At 38.0% G+C, this 23,757-nt stretch overlaps 2 protein-coding genes across 9 annotated transcripts in view; one reads left to right on the top strand and one right to left on the bottom strand.

The window, feature by feature from the left end:
* RBKS (ribokinase) overlaps positions 1–11,006 on the bottom strand; it is an 81,973-nt gene extending 70,967 nt beyond the window's left edge. For all 4 annotated transcript variants that reach the window (XR_012059141.1, XM_006197231.4, XM_072937997.1 and 1 more), the window contains exon 1: positions 10,714–11,006. Coding sequence is in view for 3 of the 4 variants with exons in the window: in XM_006197231.4 (XP_006197293.2) it covers positions 10,714–10,802 (89 nt within the window). In the remaining variant the exon portion in view is untranslated. The remainder of the gene's footprint in view (positions 1–10,713) is intronic.
* A 150-nt stretch (positions 11,007–11,156) lies between these two features.
* BABAM2 (BRISC and BRCA1 A complex member 2) overlaps positions 11,157–23,757 on the top strand; it is a 357,253-nt gene continuing 344,652 nt past the window's right edge. Inside the window, exons 1-2 of one of the 5 annotated variants that reach the window (XM_072937993.1) lie at positions 11,157–11,300; positions 14,645–14,796. In XM_072937993.1, coding sequence (XP_072794094.1) covers positions 14,669–14,796 — 128 coding nt within the window. In that variant the 5' untranslated portion in view covers positions 11,157–11,300; positions 14,645–14,668. Of the gene's footprint in view, positions 11,301–11,325; positions 11,760–14,644; positions 14,797–23,757 lie in introns of those variants that run through there. The other 4 variants (XM_072937996.1, XM_006197233.3, XM_072937994.1 and 1 more) reach the window with 4 other exon arrangements.

Genomic DNA, 23,757 nt, shown 5'->3' with positions numbered 1-23,757 from the left:
ATAGGGAGAGAGATGGGGGGAACAGCCAGTCAGTGGAACAGTCAGAACACATACGACATTTAGTAAGTTCAAAGTCCTAGATGGGTGTGCTCAAAACAATTATAATAGTAACATCAAAGATCGCTGATCACAGGTCACCATAACAAATACAATATTAAAGAAAAAGTTTGAAATATTGCATGAATTACCAAAATATGACAGAGAGACACAAAGTGAGCAAATGCTGTTGGAAAATTAGTGCTGATAGACTTTTTCAATGCAGGGTTGACACAAACCTTCCATTTATGAAAAAAATACTATCTGTGAAGCTTAATAAAATGAGGTATGCCTTACCAAAGATCTGCTTATAATTTTTATCAGGCTAGCTTAAAGAACTTTTGAACAACTGGTTTGAACTGTGTGGGTCCACTTATACCCAGATATTTTCACTAAATATGTACTACAGGGCTACATGATCTGTGGTTGGTGGAATCCACGGATGTGGAACTGTGGATGTGGAGGATGACTGTTAAGTTATTTGTGAATTTTTGATCGTACGGGGTTGGTACCCCAACCCCTGCATTGTTCAAGGGTCAACTGTACTTGTTTGAAAATTTAGATAACTGAAAATTTAGATATGTATTTCTCTCTTGAAAATGAAGACTTGTAATTTAGGAAAAAATCAATATTATTGCTACCACAGTCTATAGATTATAACATTTTAAACCAGTGGTAAAAATCCAGATATAAAATATAATATGTAAAGAACATTTAAAAACTGTTGCACAAATTACTTTCTGCAATATATGGAAGAATTGCGTTAGAAAATACTGTTGATCACAGAGGAAAAGCTGGTATCTAATATGTGATATATTTGGGAAACAAATCAAGATCAAAACACTCCCAAACAAAACAAAACAAAACAAAAAATCCCAAACAAAAGAAACAAAACCTCCAAGTTTAATTTAGAAAACAAGTTAACCATATACAAAGATAATTTACAACTGTCTTCTGCAGAAATATGAGAAATGCCCCCAAGTCAAGCTGGTACTATAAAAACTGTGAAGAAAGTAAAGTAAGATAGATGGAGATATTTAAAATGTTCATATGAAGAATTTAAGATCATAAGGAAGAAGAAATCTTGTCGTTAAAGATCATACAACAAAAGGGTAACTCATCACTATGTGGAAAATACTAATGTAATTAAAATTGTATCCAATGAGGTGGATTTTGACTCAGTGTAACTATGGAAGAAATACACTGGAATCATCTCAGACCAGTTTTGGGATACTCAGTCCACTGTCAGCACACATTTGTCATGCTTACTATATTCTAGGCTTTGTGCTGAGGTTCTGGGGACATCAGGACCCGGTCCTCCTGAGCTTACAGTCAGGTGTTAACACTGTATGCTCACTGTCAAAATGGAGGAAGATCCAGCTACTTAACAAGGAGGTAACTGTCCTGAGCGGAACTCACATAATTCAAGAACTGATAGCCATTGGATGGTGTCACGTGACACAGCATGTCAGGTGTTAATGCTTTGTATTATCAGAGCTGAGAGACTGTATAACCAGGTATGGTGCTACTTATAAACTGATGTGCTCATTTGTGACAAATATGGCTCCTCAGAGTCAGGAATAACCCTATCATTCTCTCAAAGGGTGATTTCTCCCGATTACTATAGTGTTGCCACATTCACACTACTTCATAGCCCCTGCTTTTACTGATAAATCACTTGTTCTCCACCCTGGCGGCACATCAGAATCTATGAAGGGAATTTATTTAAAAAATACTGATGCCTGGGCCCCAATGCCAGAAGTCTGGTTTAACGATTCTAATTGGCAGCCAGTGTTGAAACCTTTCTCTTCCTCACGTCCACAGTGTTTTATGCTGGCTGGAGTTTTAAGACTCAATTTTATGGTTCTGCCTTATAGAACTCTCTTTTATACTAGACTCTGTTAGTTTTTCTCTGAATACTCTCATTTAAAAATCTTAAGGGGCAGCCAACAGAAAAATGGACAAAGGACACATGGATGGGCAATCATGAAAGAAGAAATACAAACAACCAACAAACACCTGAGTAAAAACTCAATCTCTCTAGTATCAAAACAGGAGATAACACTGTTCACCTTTCCAACTGGCAATGTGTTAGTTTTCTAGGAAATAGGTGTTTCTCACATTGCTAGTGGGAGTGTGTTTCACAGCACTTTTTATGAAGGCAAATTGGCAATACATTACAAACATTTAAAAAATGTTATTTCCGTTGATCTAGTAATTCTACCTCTAGGAATTTCCCTAAGGAAAGACACAAGTCCAAAAGATAAGTGTTCAAAGAAGTTCATCATAGCAAAGGGAATCAACTTAAAGGTATAAATTTAGGACAGTGAATCAATAAATTTGGTGTCTCCAAGTAACAGAGTGGTGACAGCAATGTTGTGTTGAGTTTGGGGCAGTGGAGAAGGTGTAAGGTTTACTGAGCTCCTCTTCTGCAAAGACATCCACCCCTCCGCCAAACATACACTTAGACACAACACGTATGCGTGCACATGGGGACACATAATTGCCTAAGAGGACATAAAAGAGGGATTACTAGCAGGAGCTAAAAATAGGAGACAAAAAACTCACAAAATAAACTGGAATAGGAAAAGGAGGCTTAAATGGCTAAGATAAAGGGTGGGCAGTTTAAAAAAATGCAAGATACAAAATGGAAAAGTGGTACTACTGCTATGCAGACTAATATGGTGGCTCCTCAAAAAATGAAAGAAAATTACCATATGATCCAGCAACTTGACTTCTGGATATATATCCAATAGAATTGAAAACAAGGACTTGAACAGATATTTGTATACTCATGTTTTACAGCAGTATTATTCACAATAGCCAAAAGGTGGAAGCAACCCAATGTCCATTGATGGATGAATGGATAAGCAAAATGTGGTCTATACACACAGTGGAATATTATTCAGCCTTTAAAAGGAAGGACATTCTGACACATACTGCAACACTGGTAAACCTTGAAGATATTATGCTAAGTGAAATAAGCTAGTCACAAAATGACAAATACTACATGATTCCACTTACAAGTAGCAGCTAGAGATGTCAAATTCATAGAGGAAAAAGTAGAATGGTGGTTGAAGGGCCTGGGGGGAGGGAGGACAGGGAGTTCGTGTTTAAATGGGTAGAGAGTTTCTGTTTGGGAAGATGAAAAAAGTTCTGGAGATGGATGGTGGTGATGGTTGTATAATACTGTGAACACACTTAATGCCACTGACCCGAACACTTGAAATGGTTAAAACAATAAATTTTATGTTGAGTATATTTTACTATGATAAAAAAATCTAAAAAAAAATTCTGCATGACAATATTAAGTCCACTAATGCAGACAGCTGCATTTGCTCCCCTCTACCCCAAGGAAACTGCTCCCTAGTAGCACTTTTAAACATCTTCTTATCTCTTGCAAATATATGTCAAACTTCTGATATGCTACTCTAATCTTCACAATAATGTGTTAGTATTTGAGAATCAAGAGATACAAGTTTTAATCCTGGCTCCAACAATAACAGGTATTTGCTGGGGCAAATCACTTAACTCTTCCCAGCCCTGTTTCCAATAATTAAAATGAACAGGGCACAAAACAGAAATGAACCCAGGTTCTTTCCTACTCTAGTTTCGCGGTATTTAAGTTCTCCCACAACACCTTGGCTACATTATAAATATCTTTGTTACATGGGTGGTTGAGTTTGCGTAGTTTCTGTTTTTTAAAGTGTATTCGTATGTTTAACATCTTCCGTCTTGCTTTCACTATCTTCAAGAAATAGTTGTGAATTTCCTGAGTTAAATTTGTCATTAACTTCTCTATTACAGTTATAAAAGCATATCAATATTTTTCTTCAGTCTCAAAACCAAATTTAGCATCCCCCCCCATCCACCGAGAGGATTTGATTGCCTTTTAATTATTTGATAACATTTATTTTGATTTTTAAGGAATATAATCTTTTCCTCTTGCTAAAAAGCATGAAGCATAGAATTCTTTTGTTCCATAAAATGGTTCTTTCCAAGAACTTTGCTTTCCAGGTCTTGTCAATTTGAGAAAGCTGTCAGTGGCAGAGTTTTGCTCATTAAGGCCCAGAGAGCAGATGTTGATTAATGCCCTTTTTAATTAACAGATGTTTTCTGCTCTTTTACTCTCTAAATATTTCTTTGACATTTTCCCTCTTTTTTTAAAAAAAAGTTTTTAAAATTGTAATTTCTTTTCCGTTTTCTAATGGAGGTACTGGAGATTGAACCCAGGACCTCATGCATGCTAAGCACATGCTCTACCACTGAGCTCTACCCTCCCCCTTCCCTCTTCTTTGTCCCCATCACTACTGTCCTGGTTCAGGCCCTCATGAACTCTTGTGAAGAGTTTTACCTTTCAACTGGGTCTCCTTGTCTTCAAGGAGAATGCTTCTGATACATTCAAAACATTGCCTTCTTTTAAATCTGCCTTTGTGAAATACAAATCTGACCATGTCATTCCTGTACTTTGAACCCTCCACTGGCTCCCAGGGCCTATGGAATAAAACCTAAGCACCTTAGCATGGCTGATGAGGCTTTTCATCAGCACCTCACATCTGATGCTCAGTGTACAGTATGCAGACCGAGCGGCTGCTGGCCCCAGGACACCCATGCACATCCATGACTTTGCTCCTGCATATTATCCCAACTGGCCAGTAAGAACTCCTTCCCCTTTTTTGCTGGGTTAGCACCTGCTAATTTTCAAGACTTGGCTCAGGAGGCATCTTATTCAGAAACTTTCCCTTGTGCTCCCACAGAACCTGCAGGTACTTACCACACTGTACTACAGTGATCTGTCTTCGTGTCTGCCTTCTTCCTTGGACTATAAGTTCCTCAAGTGCAATGACCATGTTATATTATTTGCAGTACCCTAGGCAGTTAGCACAGTCTCAGTATTTCAATATTATATACAAGTTATCAAAATAGTGGAGCAACATTCATCACAAAGCCCACCTCACCTTGCTCTCCCTAGAATGCAGGCAGCAGGGCGTGAAGAGCTAGCAAAGGAACAGACCGCTAACAGCACTGCTTAGTAATACCAAATAACAGGTGCTCTTTCTTTGTCATATGTAATTTACTTACTAACATATATTTTCTTTGAAGGGACCCAAATCAGAAAATTTCCCGCAAATGATTTCTTTTGAATTGAGGGAATTCAGTTGACAGAAACATGTTTAATGAAATACTAATTTAAAAATTGATTGGTAACCGATAAGCAAGTTTCAAGGCCCATTTAAGGAGTAGAAAGAATAATGAAGGATGCTATTATATTCCTCTAATTTTGGGAATGCATGATACTTCTTAGATACTCCTTTGGCTTTTACTTTCCTGAAAATGTGACTGCCAAAGAGATGTTTCTGTTCTAAATATGATAGGTCAAGAGGCTTCTGGTGGAAGGCAGGTTAGAGGGTACTGCAATATGTCAAACACATATAATCTTTTCTAGATACAGTATAAAATTTTGGACTTTTTTTCAAGAAGTAATCCAGGTCCAATGTTTCATCCACTTTGGATCCAAAAGCTTCTAAATTTACTTATGCCACCATCCAATTAAAATCTTTTGAGAATTAAGCAATCATTTCCTGACTTGCCAAGGATTAAATTTAGATGCTTGGTTGAACATGAGCCTTATCTCTCCAGCCATCACTTTTAATTGGAGCATGTAAAAGGATAACATAGGGCTTTAGTTGACATCATAGTCTATTGCCATGGAAATGTAAACATGGGTTTGTATCAAGCTTGTCTCAAAGCAAATTTTAGGGGTACAGAGAGACTGGGAGACAAGAGATAAATTATGTAAAACGTATCCTCTCAATGTGGAGTGCCCTAAGAGCCCAGACCTCAGTGATCTCATCCTGCCTCATGGCTTTAAATACCATCTATACACTGATGACTCTCAAATTTATATCTCCAGCTAGATCTCTCTTCTGAACTCTGAACTCATATATCTGTCTTCTTGACTGTGTCAGCTGGACGTCTAACAGGCACCTCAAATCTCACATGTCCACTGTGAACTCCTGATACTGCCCTCTCCCTACCCAACTTGCTCTGTCACAATCTTCTCCATCTCAGCAAACGCCAATTTCCCCTTCCGCTTGCAGAGGTCATAGAACTTGGGGTAATCCTTGACCTAGCTCGTACTCCTCAGTAAATCCTGTCTGCTTTACCTTCAAAATACAATCAGAAGATGCTCACTTCTCCCTACTTGCACTGTTTTCAAGCTATCATCATTTCTTGCCTGGATTATTCTAATGAACTCTGAACTTGCCTCACTTCCGCCCTTATGGGTCATACCATGTCACTTATATGCTCAAACCCTCCAATGGCTTTTCATCTCATCCAAGGTATGACCCAATGTCCTTTAAATAATCAGTTGCTCTCCCTCCACCCTTATTTTCTTCTTCAGCCATATTGGACTCATTGTTCATGTCATAAGAGGTCCACTTCTGCCTCAGGGCCTTTGCACATGCTCTTCCTCTGGTTATCTGCATGGCTTGCTTCCTTTTTTCCTTTAGGTCTTTACTCAAATCATTTTCTCAGTGAGGCTTTCTGTGGCCAATGATTTAAAAGTACTACTTCCATCTCCCTTTCATGCTTTATTTTCCTCCTTAGCATTTATTGAACAGACTGTGTATTTTACTTATTTCTAGTGATACTGCCTGTCTCTTCCACTAGAATGTGGGCTCCATAAGGCAGGGATTTTGGGCTATTTTTCATTGCTGTGTCCTCTGTACCTAGGGAAGTGCCTGGTATGTAGTATAAAATCAGTAAATATACATTGAATGAATAATTTAAAAACTAGTGATACATGTCATAAGAAATTAAGATTAGTGAAAGCATGATTAACCAAGGTCTATAAGCCTAATGTCTAAAAAAAAATTATCTGTTATTGGATTTTCATGAGAATTTGTCTTTGGAGGAAATCTGACTTAATTTTCCACAAGAACAGGCTTGATTTATCTTTGCAGCATGAAACTTCAGAGATGATTGCTCAAGAAGGAAGAGAATAGTGGTAAATACAAGTGGGTATTAAATAATTGTTCATTGTTTGCCATGTTGGATGAGCTAATGATTATTAAAAAATTATTAGTACATAGAGCTTACTATTCATACTGGATTGAAATTAGAAATGGTAAAAAAAAGGCTGCTCATTGATTGAATTAGCAGTGTCTGGCACACAGTAAGGTAATATATAAAGTGAGATGGACTTGGATGCCATCCAAGAGGGCTTAGCTACTGAAGTAGTTTTATTTCTAAAGTGATTCTACAGTGTAGGTATGGGTGTCCAGGCTGGTTACAATTAAACTTAGTATCTTCATTACTGTTCCTTACTTTATATCCATCTTTCGACCTGAAAAATTTAAACCCTTAGTTGTTGTTCCTTATCAGCTTACAAAGCTTACATTTAATGAATGCAGATGACAAACACTTAAATGAACTGTAGATGAAAAAGGCAATATATATGAGCCAGAGTTAGAGGTACAATGACATAATGGAAAGATAAAGGTTGGGAAACCTGGGTTCCCACTAACTGGCTGTGTGATTTGCGGTGAGTCATTTGACCTCTCTTAATTATCTCATCTACAAAGTGTGGAGGATGGATGGATAGGCTTCAGTGATCCCCCAAACTAAGTATTATAAGATTTTTTGACTTTAAGCTTAATCACTGTGGTAGGCAGAATTATGCACCCACCCCCTGCCCCAACCCGGCCTCAAGGATGTCCACTTCCTAATCCCCAGAACCTGTGACTATGTTATGTTATATGGCGATAGGGAATTAAAGTGGCTAATAAGCTACCTTAAAATAAGATTATTTTGAATTTTCCATTTGGGGGGCCAAAAATAACAAGGGTTCTTAGAACATGGAAGAGGGAGGCAGAAGAGTGAGCGTCAGAGTGATGCCATATAAGAAAGACTTCACCGACCATTGCCGACCTTGAACATGGAGGAAGGGGCTATGAGCCAGAATGTGGGCAGCCTGTAGAAGCTAGAAAAGGCAAGAAAACAGATTTTCCCTAGAGCCTCCAGAAAAGAGTGCATTCCTACACACACCTTGACCTTAGTCCAGTGAGACCTGTGTCAGACTTCTGACCTCCAGAATTGTAAATTAAATTAAATTTGTATTGTTTAAGCCATTAAGTTTGTGGTAATTTGTTACAGGAGCCCCAGGAAACTACTGTAATCGTGGTATGTACCACAACTCGCAAAGCTGGACCCAAGTTTTTCAGGGATGCAGGATTTTAAATAAAAATCCTATACTCAGGTATTTAATAAAGATCTTCAGAGGCAGAAGTAATCAGAAACCATGAAAAGTTTGTAGGAAAGTCATGAGAAAGAGTCTATAAGGGAATAAAATTTTTACTAGCGATTCATGTGAAGACTAGAAACTTGGATATCTTATAAAGGAAAGAAAACGGCAAAATTAGAGAAATAAAAAAGGTTATTCATAATGTAAGAGTTTCTTCTCTGGACTTCACCATACTCATCTATAAACTGAAGGGCTGGGAAAAAAATCTCAATTCCTCTAGCTCTGATATAAAATTCTAAATCCTGACAGATACTTTGGGACCCTGCCCTCCCCCAAATTTCAAGAGTATTCATTTTAGAAAGTAGTATCGTTATTTTTAACGTGTGATGGTCAAACCTCACAGAAAGTTCTTAGTTTAATAAGAAGGTGGCTCTGAATTCTAACCCTGACATTCTTATTTAGGTAGGGTGCATGGGAAAATTGTTTTGTTTTCTTTCTCTTCTGCCACTTCACCTATAAAAGTATGGTAAAATTTTAGCTGGATGGATTTTCTAAGGAATGAATTATTTTAGATGTCTGAACTTATGTAACTAAACTTTAAATATATTTGATGGAACTATTTCTAAAGTGAAACACATGCCCTATTTTTATATAAAATTTAATGATTACCATATTCCCTTTTCTTGAAGAGTCATCACTAGTAACATCTACTGAGTTACTCTAGTGAGCTGTCAAACAGTGATGCTTTAGACAGCAGTCAGCAAACTATGGCCTGCAGGCTGTTTTTGTAAGGCATATAAGATCAAAATAGTTTTTTATGTTTTATACTTTTTACATGTTAAGAGAAAATAATATGTTAACAAGTTTCTTCTCTATAGCACTGTGAACTACATTCAGTATCTTGTAGTAACCTATAATGAAAAAGAATATGAAGACAAATATATGAATATAGCTATGTATATGTATGACTGAAACATTGTGCTGTACACCAGAAATTGACACATTGTAAACTAATACTTCAAAAATAAAAAACAAAAAAAAAAAACAAAAACAAGAATATGTGACCTAGAACATATGTGGCTTAAAGTAATTACTATCTGGCCCTTTGCGAAAAGGTTTGCTGACTCTGGCTCTAGAGAAAGGTGTGGAGCCCTCTTTACCAAATGGGCAAAACTAGACTGAACTTTATGCTCTTTCACTAAAGGAAGTACATCTGTCTTGGCACAAGGTAGCTCAAATATTTGTGGAAAAATAAAGGCTCTTGGAATTTAAAATTCTTTTGTTGCTACACTGTCCTCACTTTCAGGGTTTTAGTAGTCACTATACCTCCCTCTAGCAGCTTCTCCACCTTTCTAATCTCAGTCTGGATATTTGATAACCTAGCTTATAAACATTTTAAGCAATGTAAGATTAAGTTGGCTATGTGAAGGCCCTAAAATTATTTTCTAAGTAAAACACAGGTGGTTTAGTGCATGGACTTGGTGACTTATTTTGCTTGTCCCAAGGACTTTTTATTTATTTCTAGGTTCTTGGTTATCCTTCGGAAAAGCAAGGTTGAGGACAGATGAGGTCTTATTGTAGTAGTTCTGATCATTTTTAATTTTTATAATGTAAAAATAGCATTATATCTAAAAAGCCACTCACCAAAACATTGAACTGAAGCAACCTGAATGGTAGGATTTTCTTTTACAAGAAATAAATATTACTTTTGCAATAAAAAAAAGCCATTTTCATTAAAAAAAAAGATAAATTGGAAAGATTTCTCCAACCAGTTTCACTAACCTAACTCTATTTTCAGCTAGCATATTTTGTTTCATTACTTGATTACTTTTTTATGGTTGTAAATATTGTGTTTAAAAGTTTTTATTTTGACTCATACTTGGTTTGCCATTGGCAACCTATGGTTACTCTAATACTGAAAAATAAGCTTTAAATATAAAATGCAGAAATGCCAACAATCAGTATGGTGAAAGGTGACTGATCGCATTTTTGACCTCTGTTCCACTCCTTTTATACACGTTCAGACAAATAATACCCAACCTGGAAAATGTTATGGCTCAAAACACTTTACTTCATTTAGTCTTCTCATTCTCGGAGGTAAAATGACTTGGCCAAAGTCACTAGGCTAGTTAGGGGAGAGTCTCAGTAGCCTGGTACAGAAATCAGGAACAGTTCTTTGGAAGCTCTTCTAGTGACACTAGGGCTTTCACTACACCCTGGCCTTTATGTTTCCTCACCTGACACTTACCTTTACAAACTCAAATCCTGCCTCTTATACCCCATCAAGGCACATTAGGGCTGAGGAAACCTGTGGCTCACACGGAAAGCAAACACTCTTCATCCCCAAAGCCCCGTGCATGGCAGTGAGAGGAGAGAACACCATCCGTCCCTCCCGAGAGCCGCTGACTGCGTCCTGGCCCCGGACTAACCTGACCAGGTCGGTCATGCAGGAGCCCACCACCACAACTGCCGCCACGTCCTCCTGCTTCTGCTTCCCGGGTTCCCCAGACGCGGCCATTGCTCAAAGTCCGCGCTCTCCAACTCGGAGGCTGCCCTTTAACCTTTGCCCGACCCCGTAACCAGAGACGCCGCTCCCACGCTCCCTAACGACGCGGGCCTTCGGACGCCTATGCGGGGCGCCCACCTGAATGCCCGAATAACCCCGCCCCACAACTGCCCCCCGTTCTTCCAGGAATTGTCTCCCTGCACAGCCTTCCGTTACAGAGCCCTCCTGAACGTTCCAGACTCCGCGCTGCGCGGCGCGCATGAGGCAGACGCCAAGGTAGGAACTTTCAGGCGCTGCCCGGACGCCTTTCCGAGCGCCCGGCCTGGCGCGGCCGGGGACGCGCACGCCGCCCGGCTCCCGAGCCGCAGAAGGGGCGGGGCGGGGCGGGACGTCCGGGGGCGCGCACGCAGCCGCCCGCGGTGCGCGCGCAGGTTGGTGCGTCGGTCGGGGGCGCGCTCGGGTAACCTGTCCCCCACGTAGTCGCCGGTTACCGATCGGACTAAGTTCCAGGTACCTGGACTGGGGCTGGTGCGGGGAGGTTGGATCCCCAGTCGCACAGGTGGCGCTGAGGACTGGTTTAAATATGCCCAGGGCTCGCCTCCTCTTCCTATAGAGAAGGCCCCTGTTCCAGAGATGCCCTGCTCATCCCCATCACGAGCCACCTCAGGAACGAGCCATCAAGGCCAGAGGCCGCTCCCTCCAAGCCTAGCCCGCCCCCTGGTTCCTGATTAAGCTCAGACTCCTTCCTCCTTCCCGCGTGATGAGGGGATGATACAATTTGGGAGAAGGAAGCGTGTTCCCTCTTAGATACCCCCTTTTAGAGCGGGGTGGTCATTCTTTGGGTTTGAGCTGATTTGTTTTTCACGAATGTTGCCCCTTGGAGAAATTGCTTCCCCAGTGTAACTTCCCTCGTGCGCTGTATGACGTCGACGTGACGCAGCAGGACGCCACCCCTTTCCGTTCCATGACGTAAGCGGGGCACATGTTTCCGTGTTTGTCATCTCATCTTAATTACAAGAAACTAGATGATGCTTTAGACCTCTTTGTATTCCCAGGCCGCCCGTCAGAGGACCTCATGTGACCCTGTTTTGAGGCAGCAGACCCTTGAAAAAATTGTATTTCTACATTTTCCTTCTGTCATACGCCAAAATCAGGAAATAGAAATTGCACAAGTAGCATTCAAGGGAGTCTGGCCACCACAGATTTTTATCTGTCAGGGATCTATCATTGTGCTTCGATGTGTAAACGCTACTACTAGGGTTGATCCATGTCCTTGGCTCAAGAGGACCCCACGAAAGAACCATCATTTTTGGCTATTCGGTGACTTCTGATTTGGGAGTCAGGTTTTTTTTTTTTTTTTTTTTTACTCTTAGAGAAGTCACAACAGCTACGGTTGAAACATTTTAATACTGCATGAAATCTTGCACTGTCAAAAGATAGTATTATGGCACTTCTGGAAACAAAGACAAATTCATTACTTCAGGTGTCATTCTAAGGTCACGACAGTTGCTGAATTGGATGGGGTATTGTCACCTTAAGTATAGTTTGATTTCTGGAGCAGCTTTGTTCCCTTTAGCGTTTGCCTAGTAAGTCATTCAGGCCAGCTTCAGCAGTCGGCCAGCAATAGTCTAATTTGATTCTAGTTTTTAAGCAATCAATAATTTAAATTCATGACTTTTTGTCTGTTCAAATTTTACTAGATGTATGCTTTAAAACAAATTCACTTTGCTGGTTTTCTCTTTGGCGAATGAAGTTATAAATGTTTATTTGAGAGGATGATGTGTATAGTGGACTCTAAGGTAGATCTGGATTTGAATTCTGATCCTTCTGCTTGCTAGATTTGTGACTTTGAACAAGTTACCTAGTCTTGCTAAGCTTTAGTTTTATCTCTGAACTGGGAACAGTAATATTAACCAGAGAACAGGGTAGCTATGGGGAAGTAAATGAAATTACAGATAGAGATGGGTAACATGGTGCCTGATAATCAGTAGATTTTTCAGAATGTGTTGGTTCTGTTCCTCTTTTTCATAGAAATGTGAGGTAAAACAGTAATAGGTATTGTGGGAAAATACATGGAAGAATAACTTTGTAATGTAGATCAGGTCCTTTTGCTTTTTTCCAGCATGAGTATTTCTGTTTTGCATATGATCTAGATAAGCATCCTTTCAAGAGCTGTGACATCAATGGGTAGAAATAAAAATGGAAATGTTGCAGAGTAGGAAAAAAGTAGGCTTCAAAATGCTAACATGGGCTAGTATACTATTCAAAGACAAATTATAAATTCCCCACATCATCTGTAAGGTGGGAATTCTAATACATGCCTTATCATCCAGGGTTGTGAAGATCAACTGAACTAGTGTGTATGGAAACTTTTTATAAATGATAAAGTGTTATAAAATGTACATGATTTTTATGACTGATAACACAGTGCATGAGATGTTTATTCTTATTTTGTGATAGCAGATGATCTCCCTCCACCATTCCAGTATGTTAAGTGGTTGGAAGAGGAGCTTGTTTTATATTTGCAGAAAGGATGATTTGAGTACTAAAATATAAAGCTTATACTGCTTCAGTGGTACTTCTGGGTGTCATCACTATATAGAGTCATGATGTTGTTATTTTTTGAAAGATCACTGCAGCCCTTCCCTTTATTACTATTCTGAAATGATTAAACCACGTACTAGTTTTCAACATTTAGCAGGAGCTGTAAATCCTCAAATGGCATAATATATGAAAACTAGAATGAGAACATCATTGACTTCTAATTGTAACTTGAAGGAAATTAATTTGCTTTTGATGTGGGATTATCCTTCAGAATGAAGAAGAAAATGATCATTTAAATTGACTTATTCACCTCTGAAAGTGGAGGCTTTCATTTAGAAATCTATTAAGAGGAATTCATGTACTCCCTCCTCCAGCTCCGTGGGTTTCCAAGTAATTTAGATATCATTTATTGGTTTTACTTTTATGTTTTCAAGTCTCAGAACTTCTTAGTGCCTTAAAGTCAAAAACTGTTAGATCCGTGTTGGTTTGTGTTGCTTAATAGCTGAATAGGTATGTGTTTTCATGATTTAATTATTAAGTAGATTTTTGCTACATCTATTCCTCAGATATAGTGTCTTCTCTTTTTTTTTTTGGAGGGCATAATATCTTCTCTCCATAAGTAAGTATTTCTTTAGCTTTGTGTCTCCTCATTCATTTATTTATTAAAAGATGTTTATTGGGTGCTTAGTCTATGCCAGGTACTTTTATTGAAAACTAGGGATTCAAGACAGTCCTGCAGGGGAGAGATCACTAAGCAGGTAGTTATAATACACTGTGGAGGGACAGTAATTAAGAGAGGTGTATCAGGAGTAAATAATTTTTAGTAAGTAACAATTGCAGGTAGGTTATTCCTGTTCCAGAATTTTACATAGTTTTATCAAACAAGTTTTTACTCCTTGTGGGAACACAGAGGGAGGAATTCATAACCTAGTGGTGTGTGTATTTTGTGTATTAGGGGGATAAGATTGTCAGTGAAAGTTTCTTGAGGCTTCAACTAAAGTAGAACCTGCCAGTTGTAAGACAGAGTGGGATAGCTTTTAAGTAGAATATGGTAGTGTAGGAACTGGCTTTGGAAAGGGGGAAGAGATTGGATTTCAGGGGTTGCTGCTCTTCCTGAAAAGTCTATGTCCTGAGTAGGTGAGCAGGAGGGAGATAAGTTCTTCTGGATGGCCATTAGAAGATGCTGCTACAAGACAGGAAATGAGTTATCACACAAGAGACACTTCTATGTGCTGTGCTGGTTTCCAGGAAGCTTGTTATATCTTGTTCCTTTGGATATTCTGATCACCATTCTTTCCTTCTCCTTTCAGCAGTGATTTACAAGTCAAGCTAAAATGTCCCCAGAAGTGGCCTTGAACCGAATTTCTCCAATGCTCTCCCCGTTCATATCTAGCGTGGTCCGCAATGGAAAAGTGGGGCTGGATGCTACAAACTGCTTGAGGATAACTGACTTGAAATCTGGGTATGTACCAGAACCCATCCAACCTTTACCTGATGATAAACCTTTCTCACCAGACTCTTAAAAATTGAATACCACAGAAATTCAAGTCATGATCTTATCACTTGATTCAGTTGGTTTTGTCCAGTTCTTGACATTTATGTTTCTAGTTGTTTTATTTGTGCTTTATGATCAGAATGTTAATTTTTTTTAAGCATATCTCTTTGTTAATAGAATGCTGTCTGGCTTTTAGCAAGTGTATTTTTCATCATTGACTTGTTTTCTTGCTGTTTCTTCTGTAATCCAGTATGCACTGTAAAAGTTGGGATTTGGGATTCTGAATCTGATGTCATTTGATAATCCTTCCTAATAGGAAAAGTACAATAGCTACCCCAAGTGAGTCATTTTTCACAATAGGGTTGAAATAGTAAGATCTCAGGCCTTGAAATGTTGCATTAAAAAACCCAACTTTTCAGTAAGCCAGAAAGAGAAAGAAAAATACTATATGATGATATCACTCATGTGGAATCTAAAAAAAAAGACACTAATGAACGTATCTACAAAGGAGAAACAGACTCACAGACATAGTTATGGTTACCAGCGGAAAAGGGGGTTGGAAGGGATAAATTGGGAGTTCAAGATTTGCAAATACTAACTACTATATATAAGACAGATAAAAAACAAACTTCTTCTGTACGGCACAGGAACCTATATTCAATATCTTGTAGTAACCTATAATGAAAAAGAATATGAAGACAAATATATATATATGACTGAAACATTATGCTGTACACCAGAAATTGACACATTATAACTGACTATTCTTCAATTAAAAAAATAAAAAGAAAAACCCAACTTTTAATTTTGAAATACATTTACTTACAGAAAAGTTACAAAACTACTACCGAAAATAAACACTGTTACATATTGATAATTATTCTGTAAGTCTTATTTAAATTTTGCCGGTTTTCCCGTTAACGTCCTTTTTTCCATTCAAGATCCAATCTAAGGTACAATTTGCATTTGGTTGTTGTGTCTTAGTTTTCCTAACCTCTGAGAGTTCCTGTCTCTGTCTCTAATAATTCTGACATTTTTAAAGATAGCAATGGTTAGTTATTTTGTAAAATGTGGCTCAATATGGGTTTGTCTAGTGTTTTCCCTTTATTAGAGTGAGAAACACTTTTTTTTTTTTGCCAAGAATACTACAGAAGTGATGTTGTACTACTTTCAGTGCATCAGATCAGGGAGTAATGATGTTCCTATGTCTAGTCATTGGTATATTAACTTTGACCACTTGGTTAAGATTGTGTCTACCAGGTTTCTCTACTGTAAAGCTAACTGATTTTCCCTTTGTAATTAGTAAGTATCTTGTGGAATGATGCTTTGAGACTGCAAATATTCTGTTTCTCATCATACTGTTGTCCATTAATTTCAGCATCCATTGATGGTTCTTGCCTATAGTTATTATTAATGTGGTGCTTATCTAAGAGTGATTTTTTTATTTTTGTATTCCTCCTACATTTAGTAATTTGAATTCTTCTGTAAAGATGGGGTATCCCTTCTCCCTAAATTATTTATTCAGTTATCTGCTTATGTCAGTATGAATTTTTAGGTATTTACTTCATTCTGTGGATTATAATCCATATAGTGTCTTCATTTATTTTGCTGCTAAGTTTTTCTAGCCTTTGTCATTGGGAGCTCTGTCATGTTAGCTTTTGAGTATATCCCCATCATTTTTTGAGCATTTTCTTACTAGGAGTGTTGCATTCTTGATTCTCTTTTAGTCTTTCTTTTTTAGGCCCTTTTGCCCTTTGTCTTCTACAAATCTTGCAAATCTTCTCTGACTAAGCCGAAGGCCTGGATATAAGGTAGTAAGACAGGGAAGACTAAGTTAGTTGGACCCTTCATTGGAACAGTAGGATGCTTTTTAAAACATCTGGTACTACCTTCAGTTTAATTGATCAGTGGCTATGAGGTTTCTTTTTGGGGTGATGAAAGTGTTATAAAATTGATTAGTGGTGATGTTATACAACTCTGTAAATATGCCAAAAATGACTGAATTATGTACCTGTAAGGGTGAATTTTATGATTTGTGTATTTTATCTCATTAAAAAAACCCAAACCTGTGTGCCAGGGATGTTTCCTGGCCTGAGTGTATAGGACATAGAAAAAGGTCTTTCTTCTTTAGTTTATCACAAACATTCTTGTCAGAGATATTGAAGACATGACAGGGGACTGATGGCCAGAGGACTGGGGACTGGTTTATGTAAGATGATAAAAACCTGAACTTCCTACTATTTTGTCAGTATCCTCAGAGAACAGTTTGGTTCAGCAACATAAAGTCACCTCACTTCTTTTCTGTAGACTGCCTCTTTGGTGCTTCCAAATTCCTGAATGTTTAGTTGAGTGTTTAAATGCAAATAGTGGATCTGATGATCAGTTTGAAATGAATCCACTAGACCTGGCCCTGTTTGAACTAGCTCTGTGAAAAATATTTGAAATGGCATATAATGATATGCAGTATTTCTGGAATTTGCTTTCTTTAGATTTAAAAAAAGGAATAAAAATACCTCTACCTACAGTAACAAAGTTGCTACACATAAAATGATGTGAAAATCGTTATTAACCTAGAACATTATTGATGCCTCTTATGTAGTACTTGTCTGAAAGATTCATGGAAGTTCTTTAGGGGCTCATTAACAGTTCTTTCTTCCATCAGCCAAAGTGTGAATTCCTCGAGTTTCTATAGCAAAACAGTGGCAGAGTTAGGGAAGAGAATTTGTGTGTATATGTGTGTGTGACTTTTGGCATTCTCCTTCTTTTAGATCAGCAGCACTTAGTTATGAGGATTGGGATCCACGTCTGGGATTTCTGTTAACTCAGATGGGGCATTACCTGTAGGGCACAGTATACCTGGAAGGAATAAAATGACGAGACTGGTATTTAGAGGTCACAAGAACCAGTCTCGTTACTCTATATAGCTACTTGTCCTTGAAGAGATGAGGTACCAGAGTATCTGTATTCTAGGTCTGGTTCACAGGAGGAATAGAAGATAGGCAAGAATCTATGCAATGTTTAAGTTTTTTTTTTTTCATAGCAATTCATCTTTATTTCTCTTATGGCAACTGAATCATTCTACCTGATCTGAGACCATGTGTGTTTCTAAACTCCATTGCTAGGCTGTTAAGGACAGGGTTCTTGTTTAATTTATTTTTGTGCCTCCTTCAGATCTACCATGATATCTTTTGCATGTAGTGTAGTAAGTAAGGGTTGAATGAATGAATGAATTAGGTGTTTTCCCAGAGAAGGTGCTTGGTTTGGGAATTAACATGGTTTGGTCTTATGGCTTGGAACATGTTTATTGGTCTGATAGTTTATTACTGAAATTCTGTTATACGTGATTCTTTTAAATGACATTCCCTGACAAATGAATTGACATTTTTGAAATTACAGTCAAGTGTGTTAATAGTGCAGGGTTTACTTTTCTAGGTGGAATATTGAGACCTGGAGGGGCCAAAGTTTTAATTTTAGGGAATTAGTCCATGAGCCTGCTGAATGCTTATTAGCTCTCTGCTGTATGTTAACTTGGTCACAAGCAGGTGCCATTTGTAAGATGCCATCTTTTGTCTTTTTCAGTGATTTACTAATCTTGAAGGTATCTCAGTGTTCAGCATTCCGAAGCGATGCCTGAGAGGAAAGCAGAGAGGGCTCACTGCGACCTGTGGCATCTCAGCCTTAGTGTCTCTTTTCAGCACATCACAGTGACTCAGCCTTACTGGCACATGGCTGTGCTTGGGGCATCTGCTGTGACATCTCATCCACCCACAACTACCTGTTGCGTTTTTTGGTCCATGTTCTGAATTTCAATACTTAGTTAAAAATAGATACTCAGTGTACTTGATTACCAAATAGAACAGTTTTAAAAAATAAGCTTTGCAGACTGATCTCAGTTTGGCTGCGTTGGTCTCTAGCTGGCAGGCTGAACCTTTCTTTTATTGGCCTTATGCCTGGAAGGAAGCTGCTGTCCTGGGAGGCAATAGTTTAATTTTGAAGATGGGCGACTTTTAACTTTGTAGTATCTAGTTGTTCAATTGGTTTTTCCATTTCACTTGCTTTTCCATGTTCTTCTGTGATCTTTTTCCTTTTTTCCTGTGCATATCTTTTTCCTTTATTCATCATATAATAAATGTATCTCCAAACAATGTATAGCATTATTTTGTATGTTTAAAAAGTGTATATAGGTTTATGCTATATATATTCTTCTGCAACTTGCTTGTTTTGCTTAGTATTAAGTTCCTGAAATCTATTTATAATAACACTTAACAGTTCTAGTTCTTTCATTTGCTTTGCTGTAGCATATTCCATTGTCTGAATATGCCTGTGGTTTTTAATTCACTCTCATGCTGACTGACTGTTACGTTGTTTTAAATTTCTTTTGACAAAGAATGCCATACTGAATATTCTTCTACCTTCACTCTATATGTAAGAATATTTTCTGGGGCAGTTTTTTGAATTGGTTGTGTTTACCTATTTTTGGTTGTAAAATCAATTGAATGAGTCACCTCAAGATTTAAAAAATGAATGAGAAGAGAATGGAACTATCAGAATGTGTCACACAGAGGAAGACTAAGCACTGCTTTGTGAATTTTCCTTTCAATTGAATAAGTAAGTGTGTGTGCACCAGGTCACAATGTAAAATAGGTGTGTGATGATCAAAAAGTTTGAAAGCTACTCCTTTAGAGTATATTCCTAGAATGGAATTGCTAGCTCTTAGGGTGTATGGTGTTCCATTTTATTAGATATTGCCAGGTTGTATCAGTATCTTTCCACCAGAAATGGATGGGAGTTCTCATTATTCTGTAGCCTCAACAATACTCTGTGTTGTCAGACAAATTTTTGCGAAGCTGATGGGTGTGAAATGATATCTCATTATGGTTTTAATTTGTATTTGCCTGATTACTAGCGTAGTGAAGAATTTTTTCATATCCCTATTGTGAATTCAGATTTCTTCTTTTGGGAATGACCTTTGCCCATGTTTGAAGCGGATTGTTTGTATGTTTTAAATCGATGTTAAAATATTCTTTACATATTTTTGATACTAGTCTTTTGGCAGTTACTTATATTACAAATACCTGCATTTAGTCTGTTGCTTATATTTTTAATTTGATGCTACTGATGTCCAGAAGTTTTAATTTAATTAAGTCAAATTCATCAATATTTTCCTTTTTAGATTTGTACCTCTGTGTGTGTGTGTGTGTATTTTTAAGAGAGAAGAGGAAGCATTTCAAGAAATTCTGTCCTATCCAAAAGTCATACATCTTTCTCTAAGAATTTTTAAGTTTCCTTTTTCAGTCTTTAAATAGAAATTTACTTTTTTCTATAAAATATGTTGTGAGATAGGAATTTAGCTTTTTTTCCCAATGGATACTTGGTTGTCTCAGCATCATTTATTCGAAAGGTCATCCTTGGGCCTGTGGCTCTGCAATGCTACCTCTTTTATTATGACAAGTTTCCATCACACATGAATCTGTTTCTAGGCTTTTTGTCCTCATCCGTTCGGCCTCATTGTCCTTGTGCCAGTGCCCACTGTATTAACCATTACAACTTTATAGTGTGTCCTGGTAGCTGAAGGAAAAATTCTCCTCATCCATCTTGTTCTAATTCTTAAAACTTGTCTTGCTTAACCATATATCCTTAATATTTTTTGATAACCTCATTTAAAAAGTTGCATACTGTTCTATTAGGATATACCATAATTCAGTCAACAAAACCCTCTCATTTTAACTCATTGAGAAACAGAAATGAAGGGAAACTGACCTGTTAAGGGCTAATTGAGAATTGATGGTCAGGAAAGCTCTCTCTGAGTCATGAAAGATGAGAATAATTCAATGTGAAGAGCTGGGGAATTTGATGTAAAGAGACTATCATGTGCAGAGGCAGGAGAAAATTCACATGCTTGAGGATCTGCAAGGCCACTTTGGTTGGAATATAGTCAGAGAGTATGAGAGGAAAATAAGATAAGATTCTAAAGCTAGTCAGGAGCCAGATTATACAGAGCCTGGTGGGCCATATTTGGAAACCTGGGTTTCATTCTGGATGGAATGAGAAGTTATTGAAGGATTTTAAGCAGAGTAACATGATCTTATTTGTATTTTAAAAAATCACCAGTTGATATTTGGAAAATGACTTGTGCAGAAAAAGGTAGACTAGTTAGCTGTCTGTTCCAGTAGACCAGGTGAGAGATGATGGAGTCATCTGGTGGTGGTAATGGAGATGGAAAGAAGTGAATAGATTATGAGCTTATTTAGAAGGTAAAATCATGAGTGTGTTTACTTTGGGGTTTGAGAGAGAATCAAGAATGACTTTCTCTTTCTTAGCTTGAGTGAGTGGGTAGATAGGCGGTCAAGCCATCTGCTGAGACAGGGAAGACTGGTGGAAGACCTGCTTTAATCTGGATTGATTGTTGTCTAGATCTGCCGGGCAGCTACCATTGTATCATTGTATCTTTCCCTTTGCCTCTTTCCTGTGTGGAATCTCGTATCTTACTTCTTGTTTTATCCTCTAGCTTTGTTGGAGCTTGCACTCCAATAACAATTGTAAGAATGGGAGAAGAGGAGGACCATTTTTGAGTTCCTGAAAGTCTGAAAATGCTGTTATTCTGCTTTTAAACTTAATTGATAATTTGGGCTGGTACAGAAGTATAGGTTGCACATATCTTCCTTTTGAATTTTGGAGGCCTTGATCTGTAATCTTGGGGACCCTCAACACATACTGTTGTGGTTTCATGGATGCAGTATCTTCTCTTCTCTCTAGGGATGTTAACTATAGTTTTTTTTTTTTTTAAGTTGAGGTAAAATTGGCTAAATGTTTAAAAACCATTTCTTCTATACCTTGTGCTATCTCTGTTTTGCTCTCAATCTTTCATGTTGGTGGCTTTTCTCAACTTGACGATTCTTGGCTCTCCATGTCTATTAAAGAGTGAGGCTCTAAAATGTGAATTTGAAACTTTTTGCATTGGTGGGCTTGTCAACTACTGAGCCTCACATAGTGTGATTGTGATTTAAATTTATCTCATATATATTTGATCTTCATCTGCCATTCCAGACTCACAGCTCGAAAAATGCTTGGAATTTCCTGAGTGATAAGAGCATTGAGGTAATGTTTGTTTTTTTGTCCTCAGTTCCTGAAAATGCTTCAGGGAAGGTAAATTCTGGATTCCACCCAAGGATGGGAGCTGATTGCCAGGAGAACAAACCATATGTTTAGAGGGTTAGAACTTTCAGTCCCATCCCTTGACCTCCAGGAAGGGAAGAGGTGCTGAAGGTTGAATCAATCACTAAAATGGGCCAGTGATTTAATCAACCATGCCTATCTAATGAAGCTTCCATTAAAACCCAAAATGTCTGGCTGTTGATTCATATCCTTTAATGTCCTTTTATAATGAATCATTGGTCTAGTGAGTAAATGTGTTTTCCTGAGTTCTATGAGCCATCCTTGCAAATTAATCGAACCTGAAGAGAGGGTTGGGGGAACCTCTGATTTATAGCCAGTGGTTAGGAGTATAGGTAACAACCTGGGCTAGGGACTGGCGTCTGACATGGAGGGTGGTCTTGTGGGACTGATCTCTTTACCCTTGGAATCTGATTCTGTCTCTGGGTAGATAGTGTCAGAACTGAGCTGAATTGTCAGAGACCCTACTGGTGTCTGAGAATTGCATGTTGGTGTGGGGAAGCCTCCACACACACATATTGGAATTGGGTCCAGGAACCCTTTTGCAGGCAGGGAAAAAAACCTGGCCTTTTTATTAGGTGATTGTCAGATTCATTAGTTGGATATCTTCTTTCTGGGACTGTAAAAAGTAAAAGTGCCTGTTTGGATGCAATTATTCCTGTGTGTCAGCAAAATTCCAATTATTGGGCCAAAGAGTATGTAGATTTTAAGACTTTTGATGTATTTAATATGTTGATTTATGCTATTTATATGTAAGGATATATAAATATATACATACTTCTTCCAGAAATGTATTATCAATTTATACTCCCACTAGTAGTATGTGAGGATGCTAGTTTCTCTAGTTTTGATAATATCAATATTATACATTTTGTAAGATTACTTGCTAATTCATTAGATGGAGGCGATATTTAATTGCTTTTTTATTTTGCTGTATTTATTGACGTGTGTGTGTGTGTGTGTGTGTGTGTGTGTGTATGTGTGTGAAAATTACCAATTCATGACATTTGTCTATTTTTCTGGTGGGTTATTTGTCTTTTTCTTATTGATTTGTAAACTTTTTATATGTTCTGAAGATTAACCTTTTGTCATAGATATTACAGATTTTTCCCCCACATTTTTAATACCATTCAGTTAAATTAATTAATTTATTCAATATACAGAATATCTTCAATATTACTCATTTTTGAGGCAGTAATAAATGTACAGTGTATAAAAAAAGAAAAGATACAAAAAGGGTATAAACAGAAAAATGTCTTCTTCCTATTCCTTTCCCCTAATTTTCTTCTCTGGAGGAAACAGAGGCAGAGAGTTGAGGAAGCCTGCCTTCCAGGGCCGGCTAAGATGGTGCGCAGGCTAGATTAGGGAGCTCTGTTGGCAGGTGGCGAGCTAGTGTGGGCAGTGGATGAGTGGGGTTGTGCATATTATGGGGCAGAATTTTGGCTAGGGTTCAGGGTTCTTACCTAGGTACCAAATCATCTAGAAACCCACTAAACAGTGCATGGTATTGATATCTTGAGTGCTGTTACCATGTTCAGGTCATCTTCCAGGAATTACTCCTTGAGCTTTTTTAACCATTAGAAACACAAGTTCTTCACACTCCTCATGCCCCAGCCCATACTCTTTTCTTCTCTTAGATCTTTGTCTTGGGTAGCTGTCTGTCCAGCCTTTTTTTGATTATAATAGCATAACACAGTAATGTAAATAATGTTAATTAAACACTTAATATGTCTTTTAATGTTTCAAAAGACTGTT

The sequence above is a fragment of the Vicugna pacos genome, chromosome 15 (assembly GCF_048564905.1).
Source record: "Vicugna pacos chromosome 15, VicPac4, whole genome shotgun sequence".
Taxonomy (NCBI): Eukaryota; Metazoa; Chordata; class Mammalia; order Artiodactyla; family Camelidae; genus Vicugna; species Vicugna pacos.
The sequence above is the reverse complement of the archived record's forward strand: the minus strand, read 5'-3'. Positions and strand labels throughout refer to the sequence as shown.